The sequence below is a fragment of the Girardinichthys multiradiatus genome, chromosome 2 (genome assembly GCF_021462225.1).
Source record: "Girardinichthys multiradiatus isolate DD_20200921_A chromosome 2, DD_fGirMul_XY1, whole genome shotgun sequence".
NCBI classification, from domain to species: domain Eukaryota; kingdom Metazoa; phylum Chordata; class Actinopteri; order Cyprinodontiformes; family Goodeidae; genus Girardinichthys; species Girardinichthys multiradiatus.
In genome coordinates, this window is record NC_061795.1 from 27,215,107 (window position 1) to 27,237,514 (window position 22,408).

At 39.1% G+C, this 22,408-nt stretch overlaps 1 protein-coding gene across 4 annotated transcripts; it reads right to left on the bottom strand.

The window, feature by feature from the left end:
• Nucleotides 1-1,935: 1,935 nt before the first annotated feature.
• alpk3a (alpha-kinase 3a) lies at nucleotides 1,936-22,321 on the bottom strand. Of its 4 annotated transcripts, XM_047386284.1 has the most exons (16): nucleotides 21,564-22,319; nucleotides 21,023-21,336; nucleotides 20,659-20,691; nucleotides 20,185-20,306; nucleotides 19,627-19,744; nucleotides 17,646-18,975; nucleotides 13,328-13,396; nucleotides 7,736-10,160; nucleotides 7,398-7,545; nucleotides 6,229-6,356; nucleotides 6,112-6,147; nucleotides 4,359-4,633; nucleotides 4,200-4,288; nucleotides 3,901-4,118; nucleotides 3,755-3,803; nucleotides 1,936-3,664 (listed from the first exon to the last, which is right to left on the bottom strand). In XM_047386284.1, exons 2-16 carry the CDS (start codon nucleotides 21,160-21,162, stop codon nucleotides 3,331-3,333), a joined length of 5,514 nt encoding a protein of 1,837 aa, XP_047242240.1. In that variant the 5' UTR covers nucleotides 21,163-21,336; nucleotides 21,564-22,319; the 3' UTR covers nucleotides 1,936-3,330. The 4 variants fall into 4 exon arrangements, with proteins under 4 accessions (XP_047242240.1, XP_047242213.1, XP_047242222.1 ...); XM_047386257.1 differs by having other exon boundaries at nucleotides 1,936-3,803; nucleotides 21,564-22,321; XM_047386266.1 differs by lacking the exon at nucleotides 20,659-20,691 and having other exon boundaries at nucleotides 1,936-3,803; nucleotides 21,564-22,321.
• Between the last annotated feature and the right edge of the window lie 87 nt (nucleotides 22,322-22,408).

Genomic DNA, 22,408 nt, shown 5'->3' on the forward strand with positions numbered 1-22,408 from the left:
TCTTTGGTGAACCCTGAAGGCATCTGTGTCCGGATTCGGAAACAGATGCTGGAAATTCCAGCCAATCGTGCTTTTCTAAATGTGACCTACGAGTGACGTGAATGCGTTGGCCTTAGAACAACGGCCATGATTGGCTGAATAGTCCACTGCGCCCACCCATGATTGAGGAAAAGAAAAAAAGAAAAGAAGAAGAAGCAGAGCCCGGCACTGTGGGGCTGCAGATGTTGATAAATCCATTCCGTACTGACGCCACAAAGCTGCGAGTGCCTGTTAGACGCTATTCAACACATCAACAGACTTGTTATTTTGGTTATGACCAGTGTACGATCATTTCCCTCAAAATACGATAATTTTATGTCTCTAGTGCGATAATCCTACATTTCTCACCTGGCAACACTGCGCAGCACCACATTCTGTGTCTGCCCCTCGCCTGGCTTTATAACATGGAGGCGCATGCTCCCGAACTACTGCCCATAACTCGGAAACCGTAGGGGCTTTCGACGTCATTCTTGGACCGTTTTTATCAGAACGGACAGGGGAACGATGAAATCCATCCTTTTTTGTTGAAAATATAATAATAAAGACACAACACTAGGTGAAAAGAGAGGAAAAATGGAGAAAAAGACAAAAATGCCTGAACATGCTCCCGAACAAAGTCTAATATCTTGGAAACCGTACATGGTATTTGAATTTTTCTTTAACCATGGCGACATCCATCTCTCGTCCCCGATCATGGAGATTTTTATAGCTCTATGTCATTCACAGTATAAAATAGGACGATGGAAAGAAATGGTGTCACTCATGGACTACTGATCAAACTCATTGAAAATACATGGGAGAAGGCCTACAGAATTCTTCTGACTCTTGGCGATCAAGGGGGTTTGACAAAAAACTGTGAGACCTAGAACAATTTTAAAGATATTGTGTGAAAGCAGAGGCCCGGCCCTACAAACTGACCGAAAATGGTGACTTTAGAGTGAAATTTGTGGCTGTGATGGCGAGTTAAAAATAATTTTTCCTTAAAAAAACCCCGCTTTCTACACTCTGTATAACTGTAGTAACTGCCATCTCCACTGTAGGAATGGGATTTTCTCGCAAACTTTGTGGTGCTTAAAGTCAAATTTTAGAGAAACCGTAGCATTTATCAACAAACCGTTTTCACTTTTGAAAAGTTGGTGGATTTCTCTACAAACGGAAAGTCAAACTGTTTCTAAGTGAAAGTATGGCAATACAGCAGAGCCTCAAAAACAGTGAATTTTGAGGATTCCTTCCTCCCCTGACACCATTCATTTCTATGTGATTTTGGGGGGGTGGTTTTTCGTTAATCACGTCGCCATGGTAACTTGAAACGCCAATAAAAGTAATAGCACACATCTCGAGACCGAGCCGCACGTTTTGATATATATATATATATATATTGTGGGGGTGCGCGCTACGGTTCGGGTCGCATTAATCTGGACGGAAGAATAATAATAATATATGATAATAATAAATAAAGAGTCCAGTTTAGAGGTGTAGAGTAATAGGTGCCTCCTATGCACTGCTATGGCAGGCCCCAATAACCACTTGGTTTTTGTTATTTTGCATGTTCATTTTGATTACTGGTTTACGATAAGAGAATCTAATTACCAAAACATGCACACATTCAGCTTGCAATTAGTAAATTTAATTGGATAATGTTTTATTTTCTGCATACAGACCCACCTGTATTTTGTAAATTTTATACATGTATCAGACTTTATGAAATATGTAAAGGCTTTTATTTGCAGTAGCCGATTTAAACCACTTATCTTGATAATATAATTTGTAAAATCCAAACTCTGATGAATTCTAAAAATGTTAAATGAAACTGTGAAACAGAATTTTAATGCTACTGAGGACTGTAAAGAAGACAACATACTTTTAAAATGTTTGTAAATATAAGTAGTGCTTGGATTTGATTTTATGCATTTATTTAAAAAAGAAAAAAATCCATCAGCTGAAATTCTGTTACAATCTTTGTATCATTTAAAACATTTCTCCTTTGTCGTTCTTTCTGCAAGTATAGCAACTTCATGTCATGCAGTATGTAGAAACAACAGTGTCGAGTGTATACTCATTAAAACTTCATTAATCATTAGCACTGAACCCATTCCAAAAATTCCTCAACATTTCAATTTTATGTCAATTATTAAAAAAAAGACTGTAGTCTGTCAGTAAAGTAAATATTTTTCTGAACCAATTAGATTACTATACAGTGACTATTTATCCACGCACGCCTAACAAGACAGGAGAAAAGGACAGAGAAAGTAGGGTTTCTGCTAAATCTTGATCTAATTTCTGATGAAAAACGATAAAGAAATCTAAAAAATATCTCTTCTTCTAGTAAATCTTGTCAATTGAGATAAAACATAATAGGAATAAAATTGCTTTAGAAAATGTATTCTGCTATTTTGAGGTTACTTTATCTACTGTTATTACACTAGAGTTCACAGATTAAGTCCAAATATGGCATCAATAGATAATGATTTGTAAAAAGACATATAATTATCTTTAATTGCTTATACAATGAAAGGTATATTTATTTTAACACCTTGACCACATCTTTCCCTGCAGTCCTAATAAATGTGGAGGGCAATTTTATTCTCTGGACCTTCACTGGGATTGTGTTTCTTTCAAACGTATTGATTTGCAGCTCTGCTTACAAAAACATAACCTGAATTAATAGATAAAACATAGTGACCTGTGTAATAAATAGACGAAAGTAAAAATGTTTTTTATTGTGAATAAAGCCAAAAGCAAAGTGCACAAAGAAACCTTTAATGAAATGCTGCTTTTCCACAGCATGTACTTCCCTTTGGTGGTTAAAGAATTCAAATGAAATGCAAAGAAAGTGTAATATTTTTTCTCTACATAATCTATATCCAAATGTACACACTCAGTAATAATACATACACATCCAGAGGCACCTTAGACTTTTAATTTTAAATACATCTATGCTGATTTCTCTTTAAAACGATTTGGCAGATTTTGCTGGGAGACAAAATGTTTTTCACTCACTAAGCTGCTAAGACTCGAAAATTTAGAAAACTATTTAAAATTATTTACTTTAACGCTTACAATAGTTTCCTTGAAATCCTTAACAGTAAAATATTTAACTGTTTTGCACCTTTGACCTATGAGCAACAGGAAAAAATATCCTCAAAGTTAGGATCTTTAGGGGATTTGCCATTTTATTGACAAGCAGGATTAAGCAAAAACATTTGGTGCTTGTCCTTGTTTTTTAAAACCTGAAACTAGAAAACGGAACGCTAAATAATTAATGCTGGAATCAAAAGAAAGTCTCATTTCCTACCTCAGTTCAGGAACAGAAAGACTTTCTGCAGACTTTTGATTCCTAACTGAGTTACTGTCCTCTGTTTCTTGAGCCTTTCTGGCTATCTTTGGGCTAATGTTTGCCTTTCTAGACATCTGTGGGCTGTGCCCTTTTCGCTGCAGGTGTGGGCTGTTGGAGCCCAGCTTTCGGTTGAGCAGGGGGCTTCTAGAGCCCTTCATCTTGGCAGGCTGCTGCAGATCTGTTTTGAGTGCCCAAAGCCCAAGAAGTCCGCAGTAGTAGTTGCACTGATGGTGCGTCGAAAACTGGTCAAATACTTCCGGTGAGCCACATTCAGTTAGTCCTTGGTATCTGAAACATAGGAGGAAAATCTCTTTTTGCATTCTGATTCTGAAGCAAGCAATCAGAAACATCTGTATGTAGAGAGAGGCAGATACAAACCCTTTCGACTTGGTCACAACTTTAACATTTGTAATCTTTGTTTCAACACCTACAAAAAAAAAAACAACATAAATATATATATATTTGCATCAATCACAAATTCAGTTATTGATCATTGTCCTTAATATCTTGTACGTGTGGCTTACCCTCCAGCTGAGTAACCAGCAAGTTGCCGTGTGTCCACTGATGGATCCAGTGCTGGAAGGTGCAGCATTTCTGCTCCAGCTCTGAATTGTTTTGAGAAAACAGCTTGCCTTTGAGATCTATGGTACAATATTTTCCAAAGTCTCCTCTAAGATCAGCCTCCACTGTGGCATATGGCACAGAGTTTGCAGGCCGGTGAATTAGATACCGAGGGATCACTCTGCAGGAACCAGGATATACTGCTGGGGTCATCAAAAGCAATGTATCATATTTTAATATTTCAGTTTGAAGTAGTACTTACTCTAAGGAAAAGCCAAAGTTTTCATTTACTCTTGCTTCAGCTGCAAATATTTTACAGTATTCTCGAATCATGTCTTGGACTTTGCATTCCTGTAAAAACAGAGAGTTATTTAATATAATTCGCTCAGATTGTTCAGGTTCCAGCTTGAATGGCACTCACTTGCTTTGAAATGTCCGAATTTCTCTCCGCCAGGGTGCTCTCTGGTTTGGTCCCGTAAGCAATGGGGTTTTGAACTTTGATGATACAGGTGCTTCCGGACTCAAAGACAGGATCCAGGCCATAGATGACCTTTACCCTGCTAGCTTTGTGAGTGCAGCCCTCCCCGATGTGGACAGTCTCAGTTAAAATGCGGCCAAAGTACTTCTCACCCCAGCAGCCGCTGTCTGCCAGGCCTTTGGTGAACAGCAGTGGCGTCATCTCGATCTCCTCTCCAACTAGTGAAAATATATTGAGGAATAATTTGCGGTGCCTTTCAAATGCATTCATATCCTTTTAATGTTTTAACATTTTTGTAATGGGATTTTATGTTATGGACCAAAGCAAAGTATTGCATAATATTCAGTGATGGAAACAGGATACATTGTTTTCAAAAATCTTTAAAAAATCCAAATCTGAAAAGAGTTTAGACTATTTCTAATCATCCCCTTTTCACTCATGTATATCAAAATAAAATTCAATACAACCATAATATTTAGAAGTCACCACTTTATCAAACAGAGTCCTCCTGTGTGTAGTTTAATTTCAGTAAAAGTGCAGATGTTTTGTGAAGGCCTCAGAGGTTTGTTAGAACATTAGTGAACAAACAGCATCATGAAGACCAAGGAACATAGCAGACAGGTCAGGGATGAAGTTGTGGAGTGATTTAAAGAAAGGTTAGGTTATAAAACAATATCCTAAGCTTTGCAAGCATCATTTGACAATGACCAGAGGATGGCACAACTGCAAACGTACCAAAACATAGCTGTCCACCTAATCTTGTTGGCATGAAAACTATTTGTGATGCACTGCATAAATGGCCTCCATGGATGAGTGTCAAAAGAAAGCCATTGTTAAAAGAAAGCCATAAGATGTTCACTTTAAAGTTTTCCAAGCCATGAAGGGCACACATCAAAAATGTGCAAGAATGGGATTTGTTCAGAGACCGATGTTAGGGAAAATATTTTTGGCTGCATGCAAAACGATGTGTGTGGTTGAAAACTAACTCTGAAACTAGAACATACCATCCACACTGTGATAAACGGTGGTGGTGGCAGCATCATGTTATGGGGAATCCTTTTTTCAACAAGTACAAGGAAGATAGTCAGAGCGAATGGAAAGATGAAGCAAAAATACCAGAAGATGGTGGAACAAAATCTGTTAGAAGTTGCAAAAGACACAGGACTGGTGTGGGAGTTCACCTTCCAGCAGGACAAAAACCCTACAGCCAGAGCAACCAATGGAATGGTTTAGTTGAATGCATATTTATGTTAGAACGGCCCAGTCAAAGCCTAAAAGTAAATTAAATTTATAATCTGTGTCACCACTTGAAAACTGATATTCACAGACACTCACCATCTATTCTGGTTATTTTGCTAAGAAAATTGGATAATAAAATCAGTTTTTTGGGTTGCTATGCTGTTATAAATGCTTGCAGCTTTAATTGTGAGAAAAGATAGTTTTTATGACATTTTACACAAATGCATGTAAAAAATTTTAAAAACACACCATCATGTTACTTCCACTTCACTATTATGCACTAGTTTGTGATGAATTGAATTGAATTAAATTAAATTGAATTGAATAGTTTGTGTTGGTTTTTTACATAAAGTCTGAATATTATACATTGATTTTGTGGTTATTCCACGGCAAAATGTGAAAATGTACTGTTTAAAAGGTTTAAAAACAGCTAGAGCACATAACAATTACAAAGTACCTTCCAAGTCTTCCTTGAGTAGGAATTCAGTCAGAACTGCAACACAACAGACAAAGAAATAATGTTTTTAAAGGGATTTCATGAAGCATAAATGAATCAATTCATTGCTTATCTTACTTTCTTCACTGAGCAAGAAGTCAGTTGTGTCGGTCCCGTATTCATTGCTGATTGTACATCCATATACACCACAGTCTTGGCTGGATGCATGCACGATTGCCAGAGCTACTTGGCTTTCATCCCCACCACTAGGTGAGAAAGAAAGAAAAAAGATAATGTTGGAAGATTTGTACATGACTTATCATTGCTTGGTTTAAAAAGATTCTTTATCCTTACGATTTTCCATTAAAAGACATTTTCATTTATTTAGTTGGGTGAACTTTGATAAAAGTGGTTAGAATACTTTTCACATTTGTTTTCGAAGTACTTTTACGAACTATTAACAGAATTGTCATCTTGTCTTAGAGTTGCATTTGGGTGGATGCTATGCAGACTGAGCAGGAACTTGTGTGTGTGTGGAGGAGTTCTGGGAAGCAGTCTGTTCGCACCCCAGCCAATCTTGGTGTCCTTGGATGCCAGATGTGGACGTGTGGGCTGTATCAGTATATGGACAAAACCAGTTTTATTCAGTAGGACTTGTATTTGTGAAATTGTGTGTAGCCACACCCACGATGCTATAACATGAGTGTTTTTTCTTTCTTCAATAAATGGCTGTGACACAGGGCAGCTCCTTTAAGAGAATGAACTGTCTCTCTCTGGCCAGCCAAAGATAACACTGACTCGCTTGTGTCTTCATTGCATACCTTCTCTGAGTTTATCATTGTCTAACTCTGACAGATACTCATTAGATTTGCATTAAATTCACCAATAATCCACAAGGTGTCACTCTGTGTCGTGTTCTGTGGAAGCAGTCTGCTGACAGAGCAACCAGTAGCGCATATATAGACTTTATAATGCACCCTGGACACGGTGAAATATAGTGTCAGATTACACTTTATGTGTTTAGCCAGACATTCACCCCTGTTTGCCACAGCTGTGGGATTCACAATCACATGAGCAGATCATCTCTGCAGTGAAAGTATGAGAATGACAGAGGATGGACTCCTGGGGCCAAAATAATACTTGTTTCCTAACTGTTTTTTTAGCACCCTGTCCAGTTTTTGTCTGTCAAAGATACCGTCATGAAAATAACAGCCAAAAAATTCTGTTTATATCTTTGGTCTATTTTTAGTATGTTTATGTTACTTGTGGTTGGATTTTTTGCTGAAAGATCTGTGGGTGGGGGATACCTTCTCTTTATCTCTAGTATTTCCTCCTCATCTTTGAACCACTTAATGGTGGAGTCACTGAGCACATTGAAGAACTGGCACCACAGCTTCAGGTGTCCAGAAGCATCTGGAAAGGGCTCTCCTCTAATTTTGCGGATTACTTGAGGAGCTGGCGAGAAACAGTATTCTTAAAATCAATATACACTGTAATGGCATATGAAGACCCTCCTGGCATTTCCAGTTCCAGAACATAATTAATAGATAATCTTAAATTCTCAAAGACATGTTGGCCTGTAGCTTACTACAGAGCACATGCTATACCTTGTTCTTACACAATGAAAGGAAAATGATTGATTTACCTTTCAAAGGGTCTGTCTTCTTTCCAGAAGTCTTTTCCTCTACCTTAGTGCTGGTTGATTCTGTAGTAGGAGTCTCCTCCACAACCTTTGGCACCTCCAATGTAGCCTTTCTGCGACTTATCAGTGGAGAGCGCCTCTCCGTTGGTGGGGTTTTCTGTCCAGTGGAGGCTTGTAGCAATGCAGCTCTGCGAGCCTGGCTTGGTGACATATACGGGCTATCCTTTTTGCCCTCCAGCACACTAAACACTGCTCCTTCCAACTCTTCTTCTCTTTTTGGGATGAAGATTTTGCGGCGAGCTCCAGAGGCCAACTCCTCGGGGGTAGCAGAACGTATCAGTGTCAGGCTGTCCCGACGCTTAAGACGCGGACTGCTCTCACAGGAGAGGGATGACGTTGGTGTTGACCCCCCACTGAAATCTTCCTCTGCTTTGTCGCTCTGTCGATCTTCCACAGAGATTACAGGGACATTGGCTGTAGTCTCATTGTCTAAGTCTGGAGCTGCTTTGGACATACATTTGCGTAGACTGGATGGACTTAAAGATGGGTATGTTGGGGGTTTAGAGCTTAGTCTCTCAGTAGATGGTCTGTTTTTAAGAAAATCTTCAACAGACACAGAACTCTCTTTTTTAGCATCTTTAGAGGACTTTTGCTTTAAGCATTCAGGCACAACATTATCCTCTACTGGTTTACTTAAAGGTGGCGTACTGCCAACCACCTTTGGTATTGGAGTTTCATTACCCAATAATAGTGTGCTCTCTTTTACACTCTTTTCAGAGATTTCCTTTAAGTCTTTTTTTCTTTGAGGTATTTCATACTTCTCACTCAGGTTTTCATCCACACCCTGCTTTGTCCCTTTTCGTGTGCCAGTGGAAGTTTCGGTTTCTGTCCTCTTGGTGGGAATGGACAGTTTAAGCTCAGCTTCGCTTTCATGACACGAGACAGATATTGGCGGAACCACAAAGTGAGACTCTTTTGGTGTTTCTGTCCCCCAACCACTGCTGTTACCCAATTCATTCCTCTCCAGGTCGTCACTGTGTGAAACATTTATAACAGGAATTGAAGCATATTCAATGAGAGGGAGCTGTTCGCTGCTTTGTTGCTCGTGCATTTCTCTAACAACTTCCTTTACCTCCCCTTTAGATGAGAGGTCATCATTATGCTGCATTCCTCTCTGTGTGGGGAAAGTGCCTGGAAAATCAGCCACTTTCTCATCTTGGATTCCTGTCTTTGACTCATGAGTTGCATCCTGTTTTTGCAAATCATTTGAGTCTGGTTTGTTGAGTCCCAAAATACTTAGTGGCAAAATGCACTCTTTCAGATCAGGCTCCATTGTTTCAATGGTTGGGATTATAAACTCTTCCCTCTGATTCATCTCTGGCATTGACGGTTTAATATCTGGGATGTCTTCAGTGGTAGATATTTGGATTGAGGGAATATTAACCATGTTACAACCATGCTCACTGCTCTTTCCATAAGAAATATTACTGTGCTCCTCCAGAACATTCATGTTACTTGCATTGTCTTGTGTTACTACATGTGTCTTTGGTGCAATGTTCAACTCTTCTTCATCCACTCCTGTGTCCTTTATTGACTCTAGCTGTAAACTTTTATTCCTCACTTCTTTATTATCAACGTGTAGAGACTCTTGCTCTTGTTTTTTTAAACTGTTGCACCAATTCATCTCTATATCATTCTGTGAGAAAGAACTGAATTCCTCTTTCCCCTGACGCCTCTCCTCAAAGTTTGAATTGGGTAAGGTTTTATGTTGTTGGTTGTCTGTGATTTCCCCAGCCACAGGGGCTTGTCCACCTAGAATATTTAGGTCACTCATCTCTAAACACTGTGGGACTTCAGGGGGCGGAAATACTACATTCATTTTCTGAATAGGTGAAGTGTGTGGGGCCTCTTCTTTTAGATAATCTTTCTCTGCACTGTAATCTACCGCAGCAGGAAGAGCAGACAGCACCTGATCCGGTATTTCAGATTCACACTGCTCGAATCTATCTTTTGGAGAACATGCTGATATTTTTGTAATCTCCGATTTGTTTATATCCAAGTAGGGTTGTTTGTTTGATTTCACCTTAGCTTTTTCTTCCTTAGGTAGCTTGTGGGAGGAGTGATCCTCTTTAATGTCAGGCTTTTCATCGTCCACATTATGAACACTGACCTCCTTTTTTAAAGTTCCTGTAAGTGCTGCTCCAAGGTTATGGCTTTCTATCACTGAGATAACATTCTGAAGAGTGCAGCAATCTTCTACCTTAGGAAGGGTGGATAGGGGAGAGTGTTCTTTATCTCTCTGAGATAAAGAATCATTACTTCCAGACTCAGGATTAGACATTTGAAGAACAAGCAGGCGATCTGTCTCCTGTTGTTGTGTTAGCTCTTCTTTAATGCCTGAAACTATCTCTGAGTCTTTCTTTCCATCCTGTTAGAACATGAAAGAAATAAAAAAAATAATAATATTTGAATCTAAACACTCTGTATTGGTCTTTCACAACAAACTCTAAAACATTTTATGATGCTGGTTTTTCTCGTGATGAGATCAAAACCAATCTGCCTGTTGTAGTGCTCACAAACACCTGAGATATTACCATCTTTATGCAAGAGCTGCTTTTTCCAGGTCTCTTTAAAACGTCCTTGTTGGTGCATAGCTCTAGTCAAAATGCCCTCTTTTTCTTTTTCTGAATGCCTGTCAATTTATTGTCCAATTTAGAAAACTTTTCTGTAGTCCATAATCAGGTGAACGTTTTTACATCGATTAATGAGTTAAACTTTGAATATGAACCTGTCTTTTCTTTTGATGTAAAGCCTGATTCCTACCTTCCAGTTTGCTCTCCAGCCTGACCAGAAAGTCTTTGTCACATAAACTTTTCCATTTATACCCACCAACCAGGTTCAGTTAGGGGTCTTTCTAGATGTCTGCCTGCAACCTACATTTTTGTGACCAAGTTGACTGTGCACACTGACAGGGATAATAGTACCAGTTAGAGAGTAATGCCAAACACGCAGCATATAAAGAAAATGTTGGGTCAGATAATAGCCAGGAGAAGAAAAACATCAACAGCGATGTTTGTTTTTAAGACATGTACATGGAGAGATCTGTAGTTTCAGCAGTGTGGATGATTTATACCTCAGAGAAAACAAGGATAAAAGAGCTGCACAGATTTTGAAGTTAGAACTATATATTTTTCTCCTTCTCCTCCTCTGAGTAAGCAGTATATAAGGCAGCGCATTATCACCCCTAAGATGGTGCAGTGAAAGCTTTAGATCTCTGAGTAGGATGAGTTTACCTCAATGTCCAAATAGCTTGCATTCATGTAGCAGGGAGGTCTTAAAAGTTACATGTTTAAGATAGCAATGTAAAAAAAAAACTCAGTCATGAGACAATTCTGTTTACAATAATGCTTGTTGACAGTCTCTCTCAGGATGCTTTCACACCTTAATAGTCCAGGAGACTGAATTTGATTTGGTTCACCTTTACACTGCAGACCAAATCGGCTGCACAATGTCATGAAGTTGCAGCAGTTGAGGCTTAGTATGAGCAGCAAATGAGGCAATGAGCTATCAGCATGTTGCTATGTATACATGAGACTAATGTAGCCGTACAGAAGATGATAGACTATGATGTACTGATGAACTGAGTGCCATGAAGACAAACACTCAGAGCGAGGTATTGCAAGGATTTAAATGTTTTAAAATATATCTCTATTAATCATACACTTTCTCTCTTTGGCTCACTTTCTGTCTTTGGTTTGCCAGATAGTCCGTTTGCATTTACACCGTAAGAAAACTGCACCAGGATTCACTCACAAGCGAGATGAGACTCAAGTCTTCAGTTTTGTTTGGTCAGTTTCTGATGAGCTTTCACACCTGCCCAAACAAATCGGGTTATCCAAGAAAACAAACCCTGGTCTGTTTGAAGCGGACCAAACAGCGTTGGTGTTAAAGCACCCTAGAATAAAGAACGTGTCTTAGAAAAATAATAGAATCTCTTTTTTAAATTGTCTATTTATTATGGCATAAACCATGTCTGCCACTGACTGGCTGATTGTATTCTTGTGATGGCTCCCTCCGCTGTGAAGCTTGGGCTCCTGGCGAGCTGCTGAGTTCTGACTCAGACTAAAACCTTGGAAGCCATGAAGAGATCGGGACAGAGAGACCCAATAAATCCTTTGAATTGGGTTGGAATAACTGTTTATGTTCACATTATACACATTTGTTTATGTTTGTGTACAGTTCCTGCTCAGTTTGATCTGCTTTTTCTTCTCACCGTGGACATGTGCTCAGCATTATTTCATGCAAGGTTATATAAGTGATGCAAATTGAGGAACCACTTGGCTATCTAATACCCCTTTTCAACTGGCTCGTTTTAACCGGCCCGGCTCCGCACCACTCTGTTTTGCTCCACTCAGTACGGTACCAGTTGTGTTTCCAAAGACCACTGACACTGCAGCTATGGTGGCTGAAGCCCTGCCACCAGGCGTCATTGCAGTGCGTTGTGCTGCTATTAACGTTACTGTGTTAATCTGCATCAGATGACAAAAAATAAGTGATGCAGCTGTCTGGTCTGGTGAAGCTCCAAAGTTTGCCTGAAAAAATTACAATTTTGGGCTTTATGAGGAAGTTTTTGTCTCAGCCATGGCAATAATGAGGACAAGGAACTTAAAGCACAAAACTGCAGACTTTTACGCATGGTGAAGTTGGATATTGGACATTCAGGCTCCGCGGATTCAGCTGAGACTTCCTCCCATTTGATCCGATATAGGCAGTCTGATTAACATTAATGGAAATGCTCGCAAAGCGAGCCGAGTGAAATCGAGTAGGGCCAAATCGAGCCAGTGGAGACATATGAACCTGGACCAGAACTGACAGCCTGCCGGTCTGAGAATGATCTCTGGCAGACAGAACCGCTGCTAATGCAGAAAGTTACTATCATTATAGAGATAGACATAAGTGTGAACCACAGAAGTAGACCAACAAACTTATTTGGTAAGAGACAGCACAGAAAGTCTGACATACGTAAGGCAATCTTTCAATTATATGTTGGTAATGAAAGCAGACAGATCAAGGCTAGTTCCAAATCTTGGTTCATTTTCCTTTTCACTCTCAGACTAAAATAGGGATAAAACTCAAAATTAAGCCAGAAACCACATTTTCTTTAGGCTCATGAGAAACCAATAAACTGTTGACAAGTGTTCGATCTTTAATGAGTTTTGTCAATATTTTGAATGTTCAGTCCCTGGTGGCAAAACTTCCCTTTAATTTGTAATTATAGATTAGTTATTAGTAATTAGTGTAGCTGTGTGTCTTGTTTTTATGTTTGTGTTGTCTTTTTCTGATTATTAATCTGAGTAAGATTTAAGACAATTCTTGCTGTCATTCATCAATAGCTCTTAAATATTTTTTAATAATCCTTATCTGCTAGGTAATTTATTGTTTATTATAAATAAATCTTTATATTCAAAAATATGCAGAAATCTTTTCATGCTTTTATATGGGATTAAGATCGCTTACTAGAAAGTTAATCAACCGATTCTTCATATCAACTTTGATAAATTGCAAGACTAATTTGTTTAATATTAACATATTTACCTGTCCAGGGTGTACCCCGCCTCTCGCCCATAGACTGCTGGAGATAGGCACCAGCTCCCCCGTGACCCACTATGGAATAAGCGGTAGAAAATTACTGACCGATTGACATATTTAAAAACAGCTTAATCATGCCGTATTGTATAGGTAGCGAGTTGTGCCACCTATTTAGTTGTGGCACCATAATACTTTTAAGAAGCTCATTAAAAGACCTTACAGCAGTGACATTTAATAGTGTGATACATTTATATGGGGTGAGAACGTTGTCAAAAACAACGTGTATGTAAAGACGGAAATGTGTGCATATTAGTCAATAGTTGTGCATAAGTAAAATCCAAAAGAGGTATTCTATATTTTCTCTATAAGAATACAAAATAAAATGTTACATCTTCAAGAAATTACAAACACAAAGTTCAAGTTTACAGTTATGGGTTATTCTTTATGAATACAATATGCTATAACAGTTTGTGAATACGATTTCTTTTCTATGAGAATACGAATTTACATCAGTGACTTGGTGTCACGTGATCTCAGGCTCAGAATATAGTGGGTGGAGTTATACAATGATGTACAGTAGGTGGCAGTATGCACCTCTGAATTTGTTGCGTACCGCCAGCAAAAGAAGAAGAAGCAGCAGCACTAGCGCTAAGATGACGGACCAAGAGCATATATTAACGACATTAAGACATATATAAACTTTTTAACATTACCTGGCTTTGTACCGTAGTTTCTTGGTCCGTTCTTTTGGCGCTAGTGCTGCTGCTTCTTCTTCTGCTGGCGGTTCGCAACAAATTCAGAGGTGCATACTGCCACCTACTGTACATCATTGTATAACTCCACCCACTATATTCTGAGCCTGAGATCACGTGACACCAAGTCGCTGATGTAAATTTGTATTCTCATAGAAAAGAAATCGTATTTACAAACTGTTATAGCATATTGTATTCATAAAGAATAAACCATAACTGTAAACTTGAACTTTGTGTTTGTAATTTCTTGAAGCTGTAACATTTTATTTTGTATTCTCATAGAGAAAATATACAATACCTCTTTTGGATTTTACTTATGCACAACTATTGACTAATATGCACACATTTCCGTCTTTACATACACATTGTTTTTGACAACGTTCTCACCCCATACATTTAGACCCAGACAAGTATTTCTACTGTAAATCAACAGAAGCATCAACACTGACGGGTCCTGGCAGACATTGTACCACAGCTCTGTGGTCAGTTAATAAAGTTAATCAGTTATTTATCAGTGAATAGTACAACAAAAAAAAAAGAAACAACAAAAACACGAGTGACTTTTGTAAGTCAGTAAAGTATTCTGTTTTAATGAGATGTTAGCTTTCATGAGCAAGGCAGCTGAAACCAAACGTGTGTTCATATGGAAGGGTCCAGTAACATGCCTAGAAGTCTGAACTTGGAAGTTTTTGCTTACTCCAACTGGTTTTTAGTCTTTTATCAAAGGTTTATGGTTCTAACTTCAACAAGTTCAAACAAAACAAAACACAAGAACAATCGCTAAAAGAACTGCAGCAGAGTCCTTGTGTGCTCCATGCACTCAGACGTGGGAATTCCCCACATTGTAGGCAAAGGTGTGTCGTTTACACAAAGTACTTGCTGTGCTGTGAATGAACGACAAGTCTCTGTGTGACAAACAAGAATCTGTTTACTTGTATTTTTCTGCCATTACTAAGTTGAGGAATATAACCTGACCGATAGACAAACATTAAAAAGGCTTATATTACTTGTAAAGCATATAAACACTTAAAGTAGGAACTTGTTAAATCATAAAAATTGTCAAAATAAAATGATTGTTTTTTTAATGCTCTTTTGGTTCCTGCCTTTGGTGTTCACATGTTTCAGTTTTACGTAGAAGGCGTCCAGCAGCCACGTGTTTCCTCGTGACAACATCTTTGATTCACAGTGACTACGAGGAAAGGAAGAAGTGGCTGCTTTCTGTGGAAAGGGAACTGGTGTCAAATTCAGTAAAAAAAAATGAAGTGCTTTGACATCTCTTTGTGTGAATAATTATAACAGCCATTTAAAATGGTTTGACTCCCTCCAATGACACAGTGGTAGACATTTTATTTTAGGGACTCTGCAGATGTGTGAAGAAACATGTTTATCTCAGTTCCCTTTTCCACAGGACATCGTGCAGCACTTCACAGGATGTTGGTACTCGATATCATTGACAATATCTAAACCTTAATTTCATGTACATGCATTTATGTTAAAAACTAATTGCCCCCTAACAAATTTCTGCTGTTTTTGCTTTTTTGTTAAATTTAAATGTTTTGCATATATGACAAAAATAACCTGAGTAACCTTAAACAAAAAGCAGTTTTATATCGATGAGTGCATTTATAAACCAACTGGGCCCTATGAGAAATAATAGCTGCCATGTAAACCTAGTAACTGGTTCTGCCCTCCTTTGCGGCAACAACTGCCATCAAGCATTTCCAATAACTGGAAATCAGTCTTTTACATCAATGTGGAGGAATTTTGACCCACTCTTCTTTGCAAAGTTGTTTAAATATGAGTTTTCGAGCATGAACACTGTTTAAAGTCATGTGAAAGCATCTCTATGGGATTTAAGTCCATACTTTGACTTTGCCCCTTCTAAACTTAATTTTGTTATTGTTGAACCATTCTGAGGTGAACTTGCTTTACTTCATTTTCCTTCTGCTTTAATCAACTGAGTTAAGCTCTAAGTCACAAACTGATGATATTTTAACACTGAATTTTCTATTAGAGAGCAGAATTCATGGATTCATGACTTTCGGGCAACTCATCCAAGCAGCCCTAGACTATCACCCTACTGTCACTGCGGTTGACTGATGATTGATGTTCCTTTGTCTAAACCTGCTTAGCCGACCAGGGTTGCAGAGTGCCGGTGCTGGTCTCCAATGGTCACTGAGCGCTAGGCGGGTTACACTCTGGACAGCTTGCCAGTTTATCACAGGGCAACACAGAGATACACATGAAAAACAAACCACGCCTTCACACTCATGTCTAAGTGCATTGTAGATAGACCAGTTAACCTAACTTGCATATTTTTGGATTGTGAGAGAAAGCCAGAACGCATGAAGAGAATCCATGCATGCACAGGGAGAATATGCAAACTCCATGCAGAAATGCCAGGTTAGTTTATGCCAGATGCAACATAATGAACACCTTCAAAAGTGTTCTACTTATTTCTCGCCAGATCCTAAATCATTTCTCCTAAAAAATCATTAAGATGTTTTTTTCAGGAAATGTGAGACAGGCTTTTGTGTCCTTTTTGGTCAGTAGGGGGTTTGGTCTGGAAACTCTCCCATGGATACCATGGTTTCCTGTAGTCCCAAAGGCTTGTAACCTTCTTTTTTTGAATTTCTTTTTTGGGGGCTTTTTCAGATCCTTTAGTCTATTTTATGAGATCAGACAGGTTCTATTTCAGTGTTTTCTAGATACTACAAGTCCGGGTGTAGCTTACATTGAATCAAAATATGTAGTGAATAACAGCTAATTCATAATTTAAGGGCAATTATATTTTCACATAGGTCCAGGCTGGTTTTCATTGCGTCTTTCCCTTATTAAAAGAAATCTGTAGGAAGAAAAATACTTTTTCATTTTAAATAAAGCAATGTGTCGTCAGATGTGAAACTATTCTCAAACGAGCAGAGTAAGATGACCAAAGAACTGCCGCCCTCTAGGCTGAATGAGGAAAAGGTTTATTTTAGGACGCCCAAAGAGGGAGGTGGTTGGTTGTCAGCAAGGAATCTGACCAGAGTGACAAGGCCCCCTTTCATGCTGAAACCTGCCCCTGGACTCTCTACTACTTCTCGTCGAACCTGCCCTGTCAAGCTTAGTAATGCGAGAACCATTTCAGAAGTTCATGTTTCGTCATAATCTCTGTTCCATTCAGAAAGGCCATCATCTAAGATAATTTGCCTGCTGTCTCGCACTGTGCAGTTTTGATGCCGAACATCCCCCACCCCCACATGCATCTACAGCAAGTTTGTGTAAAGTTCCCTTTTCCCCTCCCCGCACACAAGTTTCTCTGCTTGCTGCTCACTCATATCTGACTCACTTTATAAGTGGTATTTTGTAGTGACATTACACTGTATGTTGTGAAATAATTACATTGACTAAATTTCTCACACGTGACATGAAAATAACAAGCAACCATGAGGGTTTATGTGCATCAGAGTGTTATGTCATGGTTACCTGAGTTGAGACAATGAACATGTAGAAGCTCAGATTTTTCTTGACAAAGTCAGTCAATATTTAATCTGAAAATGGCAGCTAGCAAGGAAGACTGTCCTACTTACCTCGGTGTGAACTTGAAACCTAGACAATGACTTTTCTTCCACTGGACTGCTGCTCTCTCCCTCTGCAGATACCTCCATGGCTTCTATAGTCTCAACAGCCTCTCCAATTCTCTTTCCTGCAGATTCCTTCACAGTCTCAGGAAGTGGCTTAAAATCTGGTAGTACATCTGGGTATTCACAGTTAAATTGAAGTGGTTCTGCTGATGCTGCCTGTTGTACCACACTTTCTGAGGGCTCCGCTGCTTTATTGGTTTCCATTGGTACAACATTGTCTACCATGTGGTTGGGCTCCTCTGAATTTTTTTCTACTTGCAACTGAAATGATGGAGGCATGTCTGGTTCAGGCTCAGAAGGTCCAGTTGACTGGGCGAAATCTTCTTCATTCTCTGCATGTGAAATACTATGAGAGTCTTTCTTGCTCTTACCAAAGAAGAAGTCTTTAACAGAGTGCAGCATGGAGGAGATGGAGGCCTGAATGTTGTGCTGATCATGATCCTTTTGACCCTTGCTGTGACGTTTGACTTCTAGAGAAATGGATCTCTGGAATTTGCTGTGAGTTGTTGTGTGTGCCATCTCTGGTTGTTTTTCTTTTTTCTTTTCTCTTTCTATTACTAATTCATCTTGTCTTGTTTTCTCTCGTATGCCTTCTTCTTTGTCCTGCTCTTCTAACTTGTTTTGTATCTCCACCGCATCGTTTTCCTTATTATCTCTTAAAGTAGCCGCATCCGTGTCTTTGCATTTCTCCTCCTGATTCTCCTCAGGAGATTGGGACTGAAGAGTCTCTGACAAAAACTGTGCTAGACCAATTCCTCCATCGTATGAATTTTCACCTCCGACCCCCATCATATGGCTTCTGCTAATGCTGCTGTTGACCCCAGTATCTACACCATTTGACATCTTTATCCTCTTTTTAGCCAGTGTTTCTTCGGACTCTTCATTCTCCAAAGAACTGTTTACAAGAGTCATTTCTCCTGCGTCTTTGTTTCCTGAGCTAACGGCTTTTGATTCTGCAGCATCTCCTGGCTGCCCCGCTGCTGCAGAGTTGTTGACCACTGGCTTCTCATCCAGTGGCGGCACAGAGCGTTTCCTGTATGAATGCTCAGGGCTACTCCGCTGCTCTTCTTTCTGAATGTTTTCTTTATTGTCCTTCTTGCCTTTCTCCTCAATGTCCCTTTTCTTCTTCTCTGCTTTCTGCTTAAGCTTAGCAAAGAATCGCTGGTGGATCTTGTACTCATTCATGGTACCGACTTCCAAAACTCCAGAGCAGGAGACAATACCTTTGCTGTTGCTGGCTGAGACCTGGTAGATCGCTGCATCATCCAATGTGCAGCTGAAAAAGAAAATCCTGCTCTTATATTCTGACAATGTTAGAAAACAAACAAACTAAAAAGAGAGGTGCATTTCTATTACTCTGAATGCAGGGATTACACTACAATACAATACACGACATTAAAGTAATATTAATTTTGGGCTTTATATGATGCATTCAGTCCATTCTTTTTTGGTGAAATGATCAGACAATAAACAACTTTAATTCATTTTAAAAACAAGAGCTAGGTCCATACGTTATTAGGTTATACAAAATATAAATAGTTTCAAAGATGTATATCTTTATTTCAGTTTATGACAGGCTTGAAACTTAGTGGTTCTTGGGTTGTTGCTGAACTTCCTGTTCAATTTCCTTTCATCAGATGTAACAGTTTGGTGTTCCGACTGGACGGCGATCCCAAATACATATCAAAAATTGGTTTGTAACAAAGGCTGCAGGCTGACATTAATCTTTTAAAATGGCCACAGCCTCGTCAAGCTTAAAATTTTAAAATAATTCAAGCTGTATGTTATATGATCATTTTACCTGGGAAAAAGAACAATTCAAATGCATTATTTAGAGCCCAGAATTAAATGAAATTCTTGCAGATGAGCACACGTAAACTTCTGACCGACTGGTACTCTGTGATTGTCACATAGGTCTTAAACATACTTGTAAATATGAAGAGTGTGAGTTTTTCCATTTCGGTGGATTTCATATTTTGGGAGTCCACAGTACCGGTCCATTTCCATGTCGTCTTTATACCATTTCAGTTCTGGAGCTGGGTATCCTATATTGAAAAATATTAAAGTCTTTACACCACAAACGGCTGCATTACACTTTGAAATGTGCAGCATATTCTCTACAAGAAAAAAACTATGTAGTTACGTAGTAAACACAACATGGACGTACTGTATTGATGCCTAAATGAACTAATAGAGTCAGCATGTTTTATGTAAGTTGCATCATGTCTCTGATATGTCAAACAGTTAGCAGATGCCGCAGCCAGATGGTCCATCCCTAACAACCTGCCTGCAGTTAAAAACACTTAGATAAACTAGCCCAATGTGCTGTAAAATTCAGGAAGCAGCTAATTTGGTGCCCACAGAGAGAAACGCTGCCTTTGTTTCCATATTAGTCACATCCTCTCTGTGCGTGTGTGTGTTTGTGTTTCAGCCTGAGAAGCTTCAGTTTCTCAAAAGCCAACAACAAGCAGAGACACGGCGCTACCTGAGATGACGCAGGTGAACTTCACATTACAGTTTTCTGACACGGCCTTGGATTTCAGCGTGGTCTCAAAAGATGGCTGCACATCCTCGGTCAGCTGAGCCATGACGCTGCACAACGTGCTCCTGGAAGGAAACACGGCCACATTAGAGTCAAAGTCCAGAAGAATATCCTCACACGTGTTATTATTCAATTAAGCGACCTTTCACTGCGGTGCAGTACATTCAAGTGGCGCTCTTTAACAACATGTTAATGAAAAACGTCTAGTAGAGGCGAGGTTGTGAAAACAAAAAAGGTGAAAAAAAAAAGGTCACAGAGAAACATGTGAGAAATCAAGCAAAACAAAGGTGTCAACTGAACTGGACACTGGGCAGTACAGTTAAAACAGGTGTTTGTTTCATTCTGGGGATAAACCAGTTTTTGTGGTTAACGTGTTAGTTAGGAAATTGGGAGGAATGTTTTAAAATAAGGAATTACCTCGCTGGTCTGTAGTGAGAATACCTTGAATAGCTATTCAGAAGGAGGCAAACGAAGGGGCATCAGTAAATAAAAATTTGGATCGCTTTAACTCACCTGACCTGTTGCAACACACATCTTAAGACAAGAAGCACTTTAACTCTTAGTTTGCAGGTTAAAGCATCAACATTTGTTTTTAGATCAGGTACATTATGTACTCAATTTGATAACATTCTTGTGCTGAACTTTCCTGATTATTTACATTTCCACCTACAATTTTTCCTGCAGGTCTTAGTGATAGTTTAACTTGACCCGCCTGACCCAGAGCCCACCATGATAACAACAAAACAAACAAAGACTTGGATCATAAAAGAAGTTGCTCTACCTGTTTTCAGGCCTAACATTGGACAGATAAGTATTGCGGCTCTCGGAGCGGCCATTGGAAGAGCCGCCCTCGTCTTCGCCAAAGCTGCTGGTTCTCCCATTGCCAGAAAATGAGCGAGTCATTGGCCTCCTGGAAGTCATTGTCCACTAAGGCAATTCACAAAAATGTAAATGGAGAGAGAAAATCCCAGATATATAAACTTGTGGTTGAAAAAATTAAAGGAGGAGGAGGAAAAAAAGGGGACTCAAAATTAACCAAGCTGTCCATGAAAAAGTATCCTAGTGAGGTAAAAGCACCCTCTTCATATGGAGGACCTGTGGGTGAAAATAAAGTATAAACAGAACCTTTTACTCAGAGACAAAGTTTAGACTAAACGTCCTTCGACCAAGCAAAGTTCTTAGATTGGAGTGAGATATAAATAGTATCAAGTAGAACTGTTCATGGTGAAGGCACAGACATAAAATCAGGTATTCACTTTTATGTCACAAGTGCAAAGTCAAAGTGTTTGTCTTTATGAAGAAGGTTATATTATCCAGCTTACCATTGAGATGTTGTCGGTGTTGCTTTGGTGCCGGAGTGTGTGAGGAAAATCTGTAACCGCCTATCATAGACATGCATGTGTTGCCAGCAGGGTCCTATTTATAGCAGGCCCACAAATAGGTGCAGGAGAACATCAGATTTTCCGAAACTAGGCTTTGGATTCAACAAAGAAGTTCAAATCAAACGTTAATTATTTAGACTTTGTCATAGAAGTTATTTATTTTATTGAAATTATTTATGAGACAAATGTCATTGCTTTGTTTTGATCCAACTCTGATGGCTTGAAGCAATGTATTAAATGTGCGCTTGGTTATGCCAGTGGACTAACATCCAAAATGCAGCTGCTGAGAGTTAAAAGCTTATATGCAAAGTCTTTCTCAGGAGTGACTGAAGGACAACACTGCTCATTTTGCACTGCAAAACATGGCCACAAATCTATACTTTTAATTTAATGTCATTTAGGACTTGCAAAATGGAGGACCCCGGAATGCAGACTATCAGGCAGCATGACGGTAAGTGAAGAAAGGATTTAATGAGCAAAAAACAAAAACTCACTCACAGGAGGAGGCAGGAACCAAAACAATAAACAGGCAGGTGAGACAAGCATGGCATGATCTAGAAAAAAAAGGTATGAGCATGATCGAAACAACAAGACATGAGCGTGATCCAGAAAATGTTTCCACAAGGAATAAACAGATCGGAGGTGTATATATGGAGTGTGAACCAGGTGAAGAAAGGAGCCAGATTAGTTCGGAGCAGGTGAACCGAATAAAGTTAATTAACAGACAGGAGAAAACAAAACGCGACTGGAACAGAACCGAGACTCTTGAATACAAACTAATAGAA

Bases quoted from the DNA above. Each gene is read 5' to 3' on its own strand.
- alpk3a (XM_047386257.1), bottom strand. From the start codon at position 21,162: ATGACTTCCAGGAGGCCAATGACTCGCTCATTTTCTGGCAATGGGAGA. The intron at 18,976-19,626 runs GTATGTTTAAGA...TTTCTTTTTCAG, and splicing joins CACACTCTTCATATTTACAA to CTGCACATTGGATGATGCAG. The intron at 13,397-17,645 runs GTAAGTAGGACA...CTTATTCCATAG, and splicing joins GGTTTCAAGTTCACACCGAG to TGGGTCACGGGGGAGCTGGT.